The 12,578-nt window shown below is 41.2% G+C and overlaps 1 protein-coding gene across 2 annotated transcripts in view; it reads right to left on the reverse strand.

Moving 5' to 3' along the window:
- The window catches only part of cdk19 (cyclin dependent kinase 19), a 282,538-nt gene that overhangs the window by 101,031 nt on the left and 168,929 nt on the right, over window positions 1–12,578 (reverse strand). For both annotated transcript variants that reach the window (XM_078542611.1, XM_078542610.1), the window contains 2 exons: window positions 9,148–9,217; window positions 7,547–7,619 (listed from right to left, as the gene is read on the reverse strand). In XM_078542611.1, coding sequence (XP_078398737.1) covers window positions 7,547–7,619; window positions 9,148–9,217 — 143 coding nt within the window. The remainder of the gene's footprint in view (window positions 1–7,546; window positions 7,620–9,147; window positions 9,218–12,578) is intronic.

A 12,578-nucleotide genomic window follows, 5' to 3' on the forward strand; every position in this document is an offset into this window, starting at 1 on the left:
CATGCCTGCCCACTGAGTGAAAATTTCTGCCCTATGTTCTGTTGAGGTAATGCCTCTACCTCTGTTCCGGAGTGATGAATACGTTGCCCCTTTAAAACAAGACCCATGTAATTTGCTTGATGCATCTGTGGCCTATATCACAAAAGGCTTTGAACAGTCCAATGGCATGAAGCTTAAAGGAAATAGTGACTCTCATAGCCTGCAGTACATATTGCCAATTGGTTGGTCTCCAATGAAAATGCAAATAAAACAAAATAAGTTTCAAAAAATTCCAACCAAAATCAAAATTAATACTTACCTTTTAAGAGGTTTAATTCCACAGCCAGACTGCCAATTTACTGCAGTGCCAGTTAGAAATGGGCCAATGCGTTGCCAATGAGTTATCTGCAAGTTCCAGTTTGGGACTCATTTAAATAAAATATGTATGTACAAGAATGGCTGTGTTTGTCACCAGCACAGTTTTGATAATTGTAGCATTTTTCTTCACTGAAAAACTACAGTACCTCACCTGCATGCCATATTTTGTGACTCATGGTCACTTCCAGTGGAGTGGAGCCTTGATATGTCAAGGCTTACTGCTTTAGTGAGCTACAGCTAGAACTATCTATAATGGTTGCGTCGGGAAACCAGAAGCACAAACACCAATTCTAAAGCATCAATAATCGTCTCTAATGCAACATCCAGGTTTAAACTAAGATGGAAGTTGGGTGGTGGGGGAGCAAAATACTGCTGATGCTGAAAATATTGAAAAGTAAACAGAAAATGGTGGAAACACCCAGCAGGTCATCTACAGTGACAAGGAGCTAGGGTTAACATTATAGGTTGATGATCTTTTGTCACAACTCTAATCAATTACAGCATTCTGTAATCATAAAGCAGGCAAATTACCATTAAGATACAGAGTAAAAATTATTTTCTATTCCAAAAGTGAACACAATAACTGCTCACTGCTTTCACAGAGCAGAAGTCAAATTACAAAATATGGTACTTTTGTATCTAGTTTTTAAACCACCAGGAAAGTGATGCTTTGAGAGTAAGCAGCCTTGTGGTAAACTTAAAAAAAGTTTTTTTTTAATCTTGTAGGAGAAGCAATTCATTTGTACAGTGTCACTCCACTCCTCAAAGCGCTACAAAAACCACACTGACTTCCTAGTGGCAGGCAGCCATACAGGTTGCGCAAGTAGCTTTACACGGGGCTTTCTTCAATGATATGAATGAAGAAAGCTATGCAGACAATGACCCACAGCACTATTTTGCCCCTGGGGAACTGACCTAAGTCTTTGTAGTGGTACTTCATGTGAACAAATTTCTTCTCCATAATTGTTAAATTCAAGTTCATAAGGATACTTTTTTAATCAAAATTATTAATAATTAATCTACCCTGCAACTATTCTGTCAAGCAGAAATCTAAAAGGGCACCCTTCTACCATAATTGTTGAGGCTTTTATAACTTCAATCATATAATTCTGTCTCTCTCAATGCTTGCCAATTCAATGTAAAATTACAGACTGATATATGTGGACAGTTGCTCCTTGCGAAAACCCAGGTTCATTTCATTTAGGTTCCCTGTAATTGGCAAACAGACTTTGAACTCATTCACCTAGGCTGTCAGAGCTAAAAGGATAGCATGCTAGTCAGTCAGTTCCCTTGTTTTTTAGTTTAGTGCATTTTCTAATTTATAACAATTCCTCATTCTTAATTTATAACAATTAGTTAGAAGCGTAGTGAAATTTAAACATGTGGACAATGCATCAAGTTAAATGTTTTACAACTCACACGGATATAGGGGCATTGTCTTCCGGAGGTACTGACTATCAAAATTTTGTATCTTTGAAGTTATTCAAAAATTATCTTGTTTTGAAAATGCAATGTCACCCAGCTGGTTCCTGTTTATATGTAGGAATTTCTAGGTCACTAGAATTTCTAGGCGCTTCTTTTATGGCCCTAACTTTCTCCTCGACTCTCGACCATTGATCCTGTGTCCCAGGACGAGGTTAAGTCTTGTGTTTGCAAATTAGCAGGGGAGGGTAGAGTCAAGTCAGTGCAATCAGAAGACAAGTCATGATTCTCATAGTAGAGCTAGGAAGTTCTTGACTAATGAAAATGTGTACGTGAAAAACTTCATTAGCAGTCCTAGGTGGATTCCCGGAAGGGTAGTCTCTGAGACCCGGACTTCTTTCATATGAAGTAAGGATAGAGGGACGGATCACTCGGAAGCACATTGACCACTTGAGGGGCAGAGAGGCACTTCCGCAGTCAGTGTTGCCACCGAGTGTTGGCGAACCTGTGTGCACCGAAGATTCTGGTCGACCTGTAATAAACGTCAAGGACAACCTCTGGAAGTTAATGATAATGAATTGTCTGTACCAAAGGAGGTACCCATTTGTACAGTTCCAGAAAATGTCGATCCAGTAAAAGCTTCACAACATGTCGAACTACGCCACTCAACAGAAATTCGAAAACCACCCCAAAGACTTAACTTATAACTATGGGGATCTATTGTACGTATTGTGTAATTGAACTGCGGGCTAACGACATATGTAATTATTTCTAGAATTCAGAAAATTCTTGGTTCAAATGTATAAAGCAATTGTTAATTGAAAAGATGTACAAAAGAGTTAAGGGGGAAGGGATGTGATCATTGTCACTTTAAGATCAGTTCGACTTAGTAGGGGTCACGTGATTTGTTCAACCAATGTGTAGCTAGCACAGGGGAATAAATTCTATGGGAGAAGTTTCCTAGGAACTGGTTGTATGAGGAGCTGGCGAGATACAAGCAGCCACAGAAGCTCTCGTGAAAATAAAGTTTGTTTTGTTTGACTAAGAAGCCTCCCAGAGCGTGTTTCTACAGGCGGTATCACTTGAAGCAATTCCTGCTGCTCCTCCCTCCTTTGGCCAGGATTTTCTGGCCCCGTCATGACGGGACCCACCACGGGAAATTCAGCAGCCCAGCCAAAAGTCCATCGACTTTTACCCGGACCAGACGATCCTGGCAGCAGGTAGGGCCAGAAAATCCTGCTCTTGGTCTTAAAGACCTGGACACCAGTAAGATGCCAGTATCTGGACATGGAGAGATAGAAGTGGGGTCCAGGGGTATTTTCAAAAACTGAAATACTATAAAAGATTGCAATTCGACCATTCAGCCCTTCACCCTCCTCCGTCATTGGCTACAATACAGTCAGTCTCTTTATCTAATTTGTTAATATAGATCATAAATTGTTGAAGCCCTAGCACTGATCCCTGTGGCACTTCTTTAGTTACAGTTTGCCAAGTTGAAAGTGACACATTTATCCTGATTCTCTGTTTCCTGTTGGTCAACCAATCCTCTATCCATGCTATTATTTTATTCGTACATACGAACATTCAAATTAGGAGCAAGAGTAGGCCGTTCACCCCTTGGAGCCTGCTCTGCCATTCAATAAGAGCACGGCTGATCTGATTGTGGCTGCAACTCCACTTTCCTTCCTACTCCCTAAACCCTTTGACTCCCTTGTCAATCAAGAATCTCTCTAACTCAGCCTTAAAAATATTTAATGACCCTGCCTCCTCTGCTCCATGGGGGAGTTCCACAGGCTCACAACACTCTGAAAAAATTTACCCTCATCTCCATCTTAAATGGGAGACCCCTTATTTTTAAACTGTGTTCTCTAGTTCTAATCTCTCTCACAAGGGGAAACATCCTTTCAGCATCCACCCTATCAAGTCCCCTCATATGTTTCAATAAGATCGTCTCTCATTCTTCTGAATCCCAATGGGTACAGGTCCAACCTGTCCAACCTTTCCCCATAGGATAACCCCTTCATCCCAGGAACCAGTTGGGTGAACCTTCTGTGAACTGCTTCCAATGCAACTATGTCATTTCTTATATAAGGAGACCAAACTGTACACAGTACTCTTGATGCAGTCTTACCAATACCCTATACAACTGTAGTAGAACATCCCTACTTGTATATTCCATTTCCCTTGCAATAAACAACAACATTCCATTTGCCTTCCTATCACTTGTACCTGTATAGTAACTTTTTGTGATTCATATACCAGGACACCCAGATCCGTCTGTACCTCAGAGTTCTACAATCTTTCCCTATTTAAATAATGCGCTGTTTTTTTTATTCTTCCTGCCAAAGTGGACGAGTTCACATTTTCCCACATTATACTCCATCTGCAAATTTTTTGCCCACTCACTTAACCTATCTACATTCCTTTGCAAACTATTTGTATTCTCACAACTTGCTTTCCTATCTTTGTATCATCAGCAAATTTAGCAAACATACATTTGGTCCCGTCATACAATTCATTAATGTAGATTGTAAATAGTGGGGGCCACATCATTGATCCCTGTGGCACTCCACTCATGACATCTTGCCAACCTGAAAATGACCGATATCCATGGCAATATGTTACCTCCTACACCATGTGCTCTTATTTTGTGCAGTAACCTTTGATATGGCATCTTGTCAAATGCCTTCTGGAAATCCAAGTACAGCACATCCACAGGTTCCCCTTTATTCACATTGCTTGTTGCTTGCTCAAAGAATTCTAATAAATTAGTCAAACATGATTTTCCTTTCAGAAAACCATGTTGACTCTGCCTGATAGCATTGAGATTTTATAAGTGCCCCGCTAGAATTTCCTTAATAATAGATACCAGCATTTTCCCTATGCCAGATTTTAAGATAAATGGCCTGTAATTTCCTTTTTAAAAATTTATTCTTTCATGGGATGTGGGTGTTGCTGGCCAGGCCAGCATTTGTTGTCCATCCCTAATCGCCCCTGGAATTGAGTGGCTTGGACAGCAATTTCAGAAGGCAGTTAAGAGTCAACCAGATTGCTGTGGACCTGGAGTCACATGTACACCACACTGGGTAAGGATGGCAGGTTTTCTTTGATGATAGTTGTTGTGGTCAACATTACTGAAACTAGCTTTCAATTCTAGATTTATTAATGAATTCAAATTCTACCAGCTACTGTGATGGGATTTGAACCTTTATCCCCAGAGCATTAGCCTGGGCCTCTGGATTACTACATTACCACTATGCCACCATCTCCCCCCACATTCTATCTCTCTCCTATCTTAAATAGAGGAGTTACATTTGCTATTTTTAAATCTGATGGGACCTTACCAGAATCTAGGGAATTTTGGAAGTTCATCAGGACCTGGGGTCTTGTCAACTTTTAATTCTAATAATTTACTCAGTACTCTTTCTCCAGTGGTTGTAATTGTTTTTAGCTCTCCCTCACTTTCACCTCTTGATGCACACTTATTTATGGGATGTTATTTGTGTCCTGTAACAAATACAGATGCAAAATATCTGTTAATTCATCAGCCATTTCCTTATTTTCCATTATTAATTGCCTAGACTCACTCTGTAGAGGACCAACATTCACTTTACTTAGGGTGGGATTTTCCGCACGTGCCCACCACCGTGATCTTCTAGTCCCGCCGCAAGTCAATGGACTTCTGGCTGGGGCGCTGCCTCGCCCACGGCAGGTCCCGCCTACGACGGGGCTGGAAAATTGCGGCCTTAGTCTTTTCCTATTTAAATACCTGTAGAAACTCTTACTATCTGTTTTTATATATCTAGCTAGTGTCTGCTCATGCTCTAATCTCTCCCCCTTTTTTTTAAGCTATCCTTTGCTGTTTTTTATAATCTATCCAACCTTCTAACCTGCCACTAATCTCCTTGGAATTATACACTTTTTCTTTCAACTTGATACTATTTTTAACTTCCTTAGTTAGCCGCGGATGGTACGTCCTTCACTTAAGAATCTTTCTTTCTCACTGGAATGAGTATTACGAAATATCTCCTTAAATGTAGCCACTGCATCTCTACTGACTTAAACCTTAACCTAATTTCCAAGTTCACTTTTGTCTGTTTTGTCTTCATACCCTCATAATTGCCCTTATTTAAGTTCAAAACACTAGTCTTAGACCCACTTTTCTCTCCCTCAAAATGAATGCGAAATTCAATCATGTTACGATCACTGCTACCTAGGTGAATGCTTTCACTATGAGGTCTTTAGTTAACCCGGTCTTGTTGCACATTACCAGATCTAGTGTAGCCTGTTTTTGATTGGCTCTAACAAGTGCTGGTCTAAGAGGTTGTCCTGAAAACAGTCTATGAACTCCGTCCCACAGTGTGGTTACTGTTAGGGGGGTTGTCTATAAACTACTCCCAGAGGTGACTTCCTACCTTTACCATTTCTTATTTCTACCTAAACTGATTCTACATCTTGATCTTTAGAACTAAGGTCATCTCTCTCTATTGTACTACTGTCATCCTAATGGCAGGTGTTAGGCTAACTGGCCTATAGTTTCCTACTTCCTGTCTACCTCTTTTCTTCAATAGTGGTGTTACATTTCTGTTTTTCCAATCCGCTGGGATCTTTCTGGAATCTAGTGAATTTTGGAAGATTACCACTAATGCATCCACTATCTCTTCAGCCATTTCTTTTCAGGCCCTAGCACGCAAGCCATCAGGTCCAGGGAACTTGTTGCATCGCTGCACTTATGTCCCATTACTTTTCCCAGTACTTTTTCTCTAGATATCGTGATCATTATAAGTTCCTCCCTCCCTTTTGCCTTTTGATTTTCTACTATTCTTGCAACGGTTTTTCTGCCTTCTATTTTGAAGACAGATCACAGGATTACAGAATTGTTACAGCGCAGAAGGAGGCCATATGACTGATCAGATCTGCACCGGCTCTCCAAATGAGCAATTCACCTAGTGACATTCCCCTGGCTTCTCCCCATAACTGTGCACATTTTTCCTTTTCAGATAACAGTCTAATTCCCTTTTGAATACCTTGAGTGAACGTGCCTCCACACCACACTCCTAGGCAGTGCATCCAGACCTTAACCACTTGCTGAATGAAAAAGTTTCCTCATGTTGCTTTGGCTTCTTGCATCAAGCATGGTTGACCACGAGTCTTATCGCCTGCTATAGGTGTACTGGAAGAATTTACAGGTTGATAATCAACATGTTCGGCTGCGCTATGAACGCACCTCCCCATATTATACATCACCAGGTCGAATATAACCTGCTCCCTGATTGGTTCCAAATGTATTGTTCTGAGAAACTGTCCCAAATACGCTATATGAATTCATCCTCCAGGCTGCCTTTGCCAATTTGATCATAAATGATGCTAATTTCCACTGCTGGCATTTTTAGCTGATTATACAAGCTTCTCCACCTGGTAGATTTCCAGTGCTTTGTCATCCTCTCCTACCTCTATCAGGAACTCAAGGTGCTCACATTTTGTAGTGGACACTTGCCCGATTTATATATTTACCAGACCCTGCCCTGGTCTCAGACTCTCAGGTACTCTGCCAAGGTCAAGCTCAAAATTTGCTGGTGGGATTCAAACTTCTATTCTGCCTGTTATTCAGGAATTTTGGCTCCCTGGTCTCTATGGACATTTCCTACTCCTGATATAAATGAAACATTTATTAAAGGGTGAATCTCCACAAGGCTTTCCCATTTGTCCACCATAACAAAGATCCTTTTGAGCAATTCTTTGGAAAACACTTGCGGGAAAAACTCACCAGAAGAAATACTTTACTGTCAGGCTTGACTTTGTGTTTCTCCATGTACTTAATGAGGCTGCTGTTAGCATAGCTGAATATAAGAGAAGATCAACAAGTTAGACTTCCTTGCCTACTTAGCTCCAACTGGACAAGACAAAGCAATATTTAGCATAGATAATTTGCTCAGAAAATAATGATTTAATTGCATTGTTTACCATTCTTCACCATGTGAGTGACATCACCAGCAAACCAAAAACAAGCAGATGATAAATCTGGTGCACACTCACACATCTCTCAGCTGTTTAACAGCCACAAATGCTTGCCCTCCCTCTTATTCAAGGTATAGTGTAGGGCCTGGGGAAACCAAATTAAAGGAAGAGAAAGCAAAATAGCACACAAAGGTCTTTTCTTATTGATTATTATTTGTTGTAACTCCCATTACAATAGTTCTGATGAAAACAAATTACAATGGCTTCAGTCATAAAAAACTTCTAAAAAATCTTAGAAAATTGATAGCATGAAAGAGTCAGTCTGATATTCTTCCTTGTGGCTAGGAAGGAAGAAATAGAAACAAATAATGTTTTTTTTCTAAAAAATGCTGTTCTCACAATGTGGGTGATGTAGGAGACTCAGCTTATTCCCCTTTCCTAGCTATCTTGAGAAGGTGTAGCTGTGACAGCGATTACTTTTTTAGGACATTTTAGTGTGGGACTGGAGTTACATTTATACCAGGCTGGATAAGTGTGTTCCCTTCACCAAAAGGCACGAAATGAACCAGTTGAGTTGAATGGTCATTTTCTCTGGTGCTAGTTGACAAATTGACAAATTAGCAGATTTATCGAATACAGTTTCACAACATGCTATGCATAGTTAGTTTAGCATCATAACTGCTAATTGTATAAGTTAAGGTTAAGTAAATACAGGTAGCAGGGCATTGATTGGATAATTGTTTGGGCACATCTAAAGAGGTAGTCAATGACATATAAAGAGATAGTCAATGACATTGGTAGTGAAATAGAGTTTGGTGCTGTGCACTTGTAATGTTTCACTCCGTTAAAAAATCTAAAACTGAATAAAGATAAGCTACTGGTCCCCTACTTCACTAACTGGCTGTCAGGAGTTTAACAATACTACATTACTGTACCTTAAAGACAAAACAGTATTGAGTGTGCAAAGCAGGAGTTATTGTTGTCAGTGCTACTGGATAGGAAATTGTTGATAAAAGCTAACTTTTTACAAAATGAGCATTTTCAGCATGGAGAAATAGATTGCCTATGAGAAGAAGAGACTCTAATTTCCTCAGGATTGCAGAGGAATACTAATACATTTTAGCAGTATTTGTTTTGGATAACTTTCTGGAATTTCAAACATGAGAAGCAAAGCTCCATAGCAACTTCTTATATTTTTGCTGTTTCATAGATTTTGTAAGGTCTGTTCAGCAAAAACTGGTTCAAATTTCCTCAAAGCAGCTCCAAAAACAAGAACAATCTGCTTCCCACTGAAGAAAATAGGAAATATAGCACTCTGTGAGTGTTGTGAATGTCCTTCAGCACATCATTATTGTGCAATATCCATCCCAGACACCAGAATCAGACACTGGTGGGGACTCCAAAACTTACGTTGTCCTCCTGAAGTCTTTCTGCAGAGTTGGGTATTCAGGCATCTTGCGAATATCTTCCCAGTCTTTATCTTGCAAAAAAAGAACAGTTATGCAATATGTGCCAAGAACATATGCATATAATATTTACAAAATATATCAATTCTTTTAACATTCACGACAGTCTGAGAAACATGCTACAAAATTGGGGCAGTTTGAATCATGTGATACAGTTGCAAACCAGGTAGGAGCTTACTTTTTTATTCTATTACACTGTAACCTTTCCAGTCCGGACTCCAAAATCTGGAAACACCAGTTGTCCGGAATATTTACCGCTTAACAATAGCTATTATAAAATGGATATTATAAGATAACTTAAGCTAATATATCAAGTTAAACCACTTGATATAACTGCAGAAATTGCTGAATAATATATTTCTCAACTTAATTAGTTAAATAAACTACAATTAAGATGGTAGGGCAGGTAATGTGTTGCAGCTGTAGCATGTGGGAAGTTGGATACCTGTGTGATACATGGCAACCACATCTGAATTAAGTGTCTGCAGCTTAAGGAACTTCAGCTCAGAACTGATGAGCTGGAGTCTAAGCTTTGGACACTGTGATGCCTCAGGGAGGGGGAAAGTTACCTGGGCACTTTGTTCCAAGAGACAGTCACACTGCTTAGGCTACGTACAGAATTTGATCCATGGTCAGGGACAGGGGAGTGTGACTGCGAGTGAGGCAGGTATGGGGATCCAAAGATAACACTGGAAGAGCTTCAGCCCTTGCAATTGTCCATCAGGGTTGAGGTTCTTGCAGTTCTGCCACTCCACTCATGAATGGTGGTGGACAATTAAACAACTCACTGGAGGAGGAAGCTCCACAAATATCCCCATCCTCAATGATGGAGGAGCCCAGCATGTCAATGCAAAAGATAAGGCTGAAGCATTTGCTACAATCTTCAGCCAGAAGTACTGAGTGGATGATCCATTTCGGCCTCCTCCAGAGGTCCCCAGCATCACAGATGCCAGTCTTCAGCCAATTCGATTCACTCCACGTGACATCAAGAAACAGCTGAAGGCACTGGATACTGCAAAAGCTATGGGCCCTGACAATATTCCAGCAATAGTACTGAAGACTTGTGCTCCAGAAATTGCTGTGCCCCTAGCCAAGCTGTTCCAGTACAGCTGCAACACTGGCATCTACCCAGCTAGGTGGAAAGTTGCCTAGGTATGTCCTGTACACAAAGAGCAGGACAAATCTAACCCGGGCAATGACCACTCCATCAGTCCACTCTCTATCATCAGTAAAGTGATGGAGGGGGTCATCGACTCTGCTATCAACCGGCATTTGCTTAGCAATAACCTGCTTACTGATGTTCAGTTTGGATTCTGCCAGGGTCACTCAGCTTCTGACCTCATTACAGTCTTTGTTCAAACATGGGCCAAAGAGCTGAATTCCACAGGTGAGGTGAGAGTGACTGCCCTTGACACAAAGGCAGCATTTGACTGAGTGTGGCATCAAGGAGCCCTAGCAAAGCTGGAATCAATGGGAATCAGGGGGAAAACTCTCCACTGGTTGGAGTCGTACTTAGCACAAAGGAAGGTGGTTGTTCTTGTTGGAGGTCAGTCATCTCAGTTCCAGGACATCACTGCAGGAGCTCCTCACGATAGTGTCCTAGGGGAGGTGGTGGCATAGTGGTATTGTCACTGGGCTAGTAATCCAGAGACCCAGGATAATGCTCTGGGGGCCTGGGTTTGATACCAGGTGAAATTTGAATTCAATAACAATCTGGAATTAAAAGTCTGAATATGACTAAGAATGAGGTTCTGCTAAGGGAGTTTGAGCAACTGTGTAATAAATTAAAAAGAAGAACCATAAAGGTGATAATCTCTTAATTGCTACCTGAGCCATGAGCAAATTGGCACAAGATGAATAAGATCAGAGAGTAGAATGCGTGATTCAAAGGTTGGTGTAGGAGAAATTAGTTTTGATTTATGGGCACTGGCACCAGTACTGCAGAAAGAGAGGAGCTGTGCCATTGGGAAGGCCTTCAACTGAACCACACTGAGACCAATTTCCTGGTGAATTGTATAACTAGGGCTGTAGAGAAGGCTTTAAACTAGATAGTTGGGAGTGACTGTTCACGTGAGGAGAGATTAGGAAAGTTAAAGAGAAATGATAAGGTAATAGTGCAGAGTATGATACAGGTAATGATAGGAAGGGACAAGGGCATACAAGGATAAATGTACACCAGCAAATGCAGTCAGAGTGAGTGAAAACAGTAAAATGAATTAATGGCTCTTAATGCTCACAGCATTCATACAAGATGGATGAATTGGTAGCATAAATAGAAATAAATGAGCATAATAGCCACTACAGGAATGTGGTTGCAAAGTGACCAAGACTGAGAGCTGTACGTTCAAAGGTCTTTGACATTTCGGAAGAACAGGAGTAAAGGTAAAGGAATTGTGATAGCTCTTTTAATCAAGGATGAGATCAGTACAATAGTGAGAATGATCTTGGGCAGAATCTTCTGCCTGTTGGGCGGGCCGGTCGGGAGCGGGTGGGTGCAGAGCCGATCGCCGCCTACGATCGGCTGCATGCTGCCATTTTATGTGGATGGGCCAATTAAGGCCCGCCCAGCGTGACGTGCACCTGGCAGCGCTCAGCGCGACCTCTGCGGGCAGGGGGAGGAGGGAGAGTTGGGGCCTGCACTCTTTTGTGCATGCGTACGAAAGAGCGCAGAAATCTCCCTGAGGCATGTAGCTGCCTCAGGGAGATTAAGTTCATATTTAAACTTTGAAATAAAGAGAGAAAAAAATTATTCATACTTGTCCCCTCATGTGACAGTGTCACATGAGCTGGGACATGTTTATGAATTGTCAAAAAAATTTTTATTCATTTAATAAAAACTTCATGAAACCTCATCCCACCCATGGATGAGGTTTCATGCAAAATGAGAAGGCCACTTGGGTTCTACGTCTGCCCGCCAACCTTAAGGTTGGACAGGCAGCGTTGTCAATTGCTTAAATTGGTTCATTAATGGCCTTAACAGGCCTTTGACAGTTCGGCGGGTACATAGCTGACTCTGGCACACGCCGGCTGAATGTAAAATCAGAATGACGTGCGGTGACATCAGGACACACGCCTGACGTCACCGCGCGTCATTTTACATGTCGGCATGTGGGACCCGCCCCAGCACGCCAAAGAGAAAATTCTGCCCCATGGTTCAAAAGGTCAATGTGTGGAATCAGTTTGGGTGGAGATAAGAAATATTAAAGGAAGGAACTCATTGGTGAGAGTAGTTTACAGGCCCCTAACAGTAGCTGCACTGTAGGGTCAAGTATACATCAAGAAATAATGGGAGCTTTGAAGAAATTTACTCCAATAAATGTGGGTGAATTTATTCTTCACATCGATTGCACAAATCAAATGGGCAATGGTAGCCTG

This window comes from Cetorhinus maximus, chromosome 5, assembly GCF_964194155.1.
Source record: "Cetorhinus maximus chromosome 5, sCetMax3.hap1.1, whole genome shotgun sequence".
Lineage (NCBI taxonomy): Eukaryota > Metazoa > Chordata > Chondrichthyes > Lamniformes > Cetorhinidae > Cetorhinus > Cetorhinus maximus.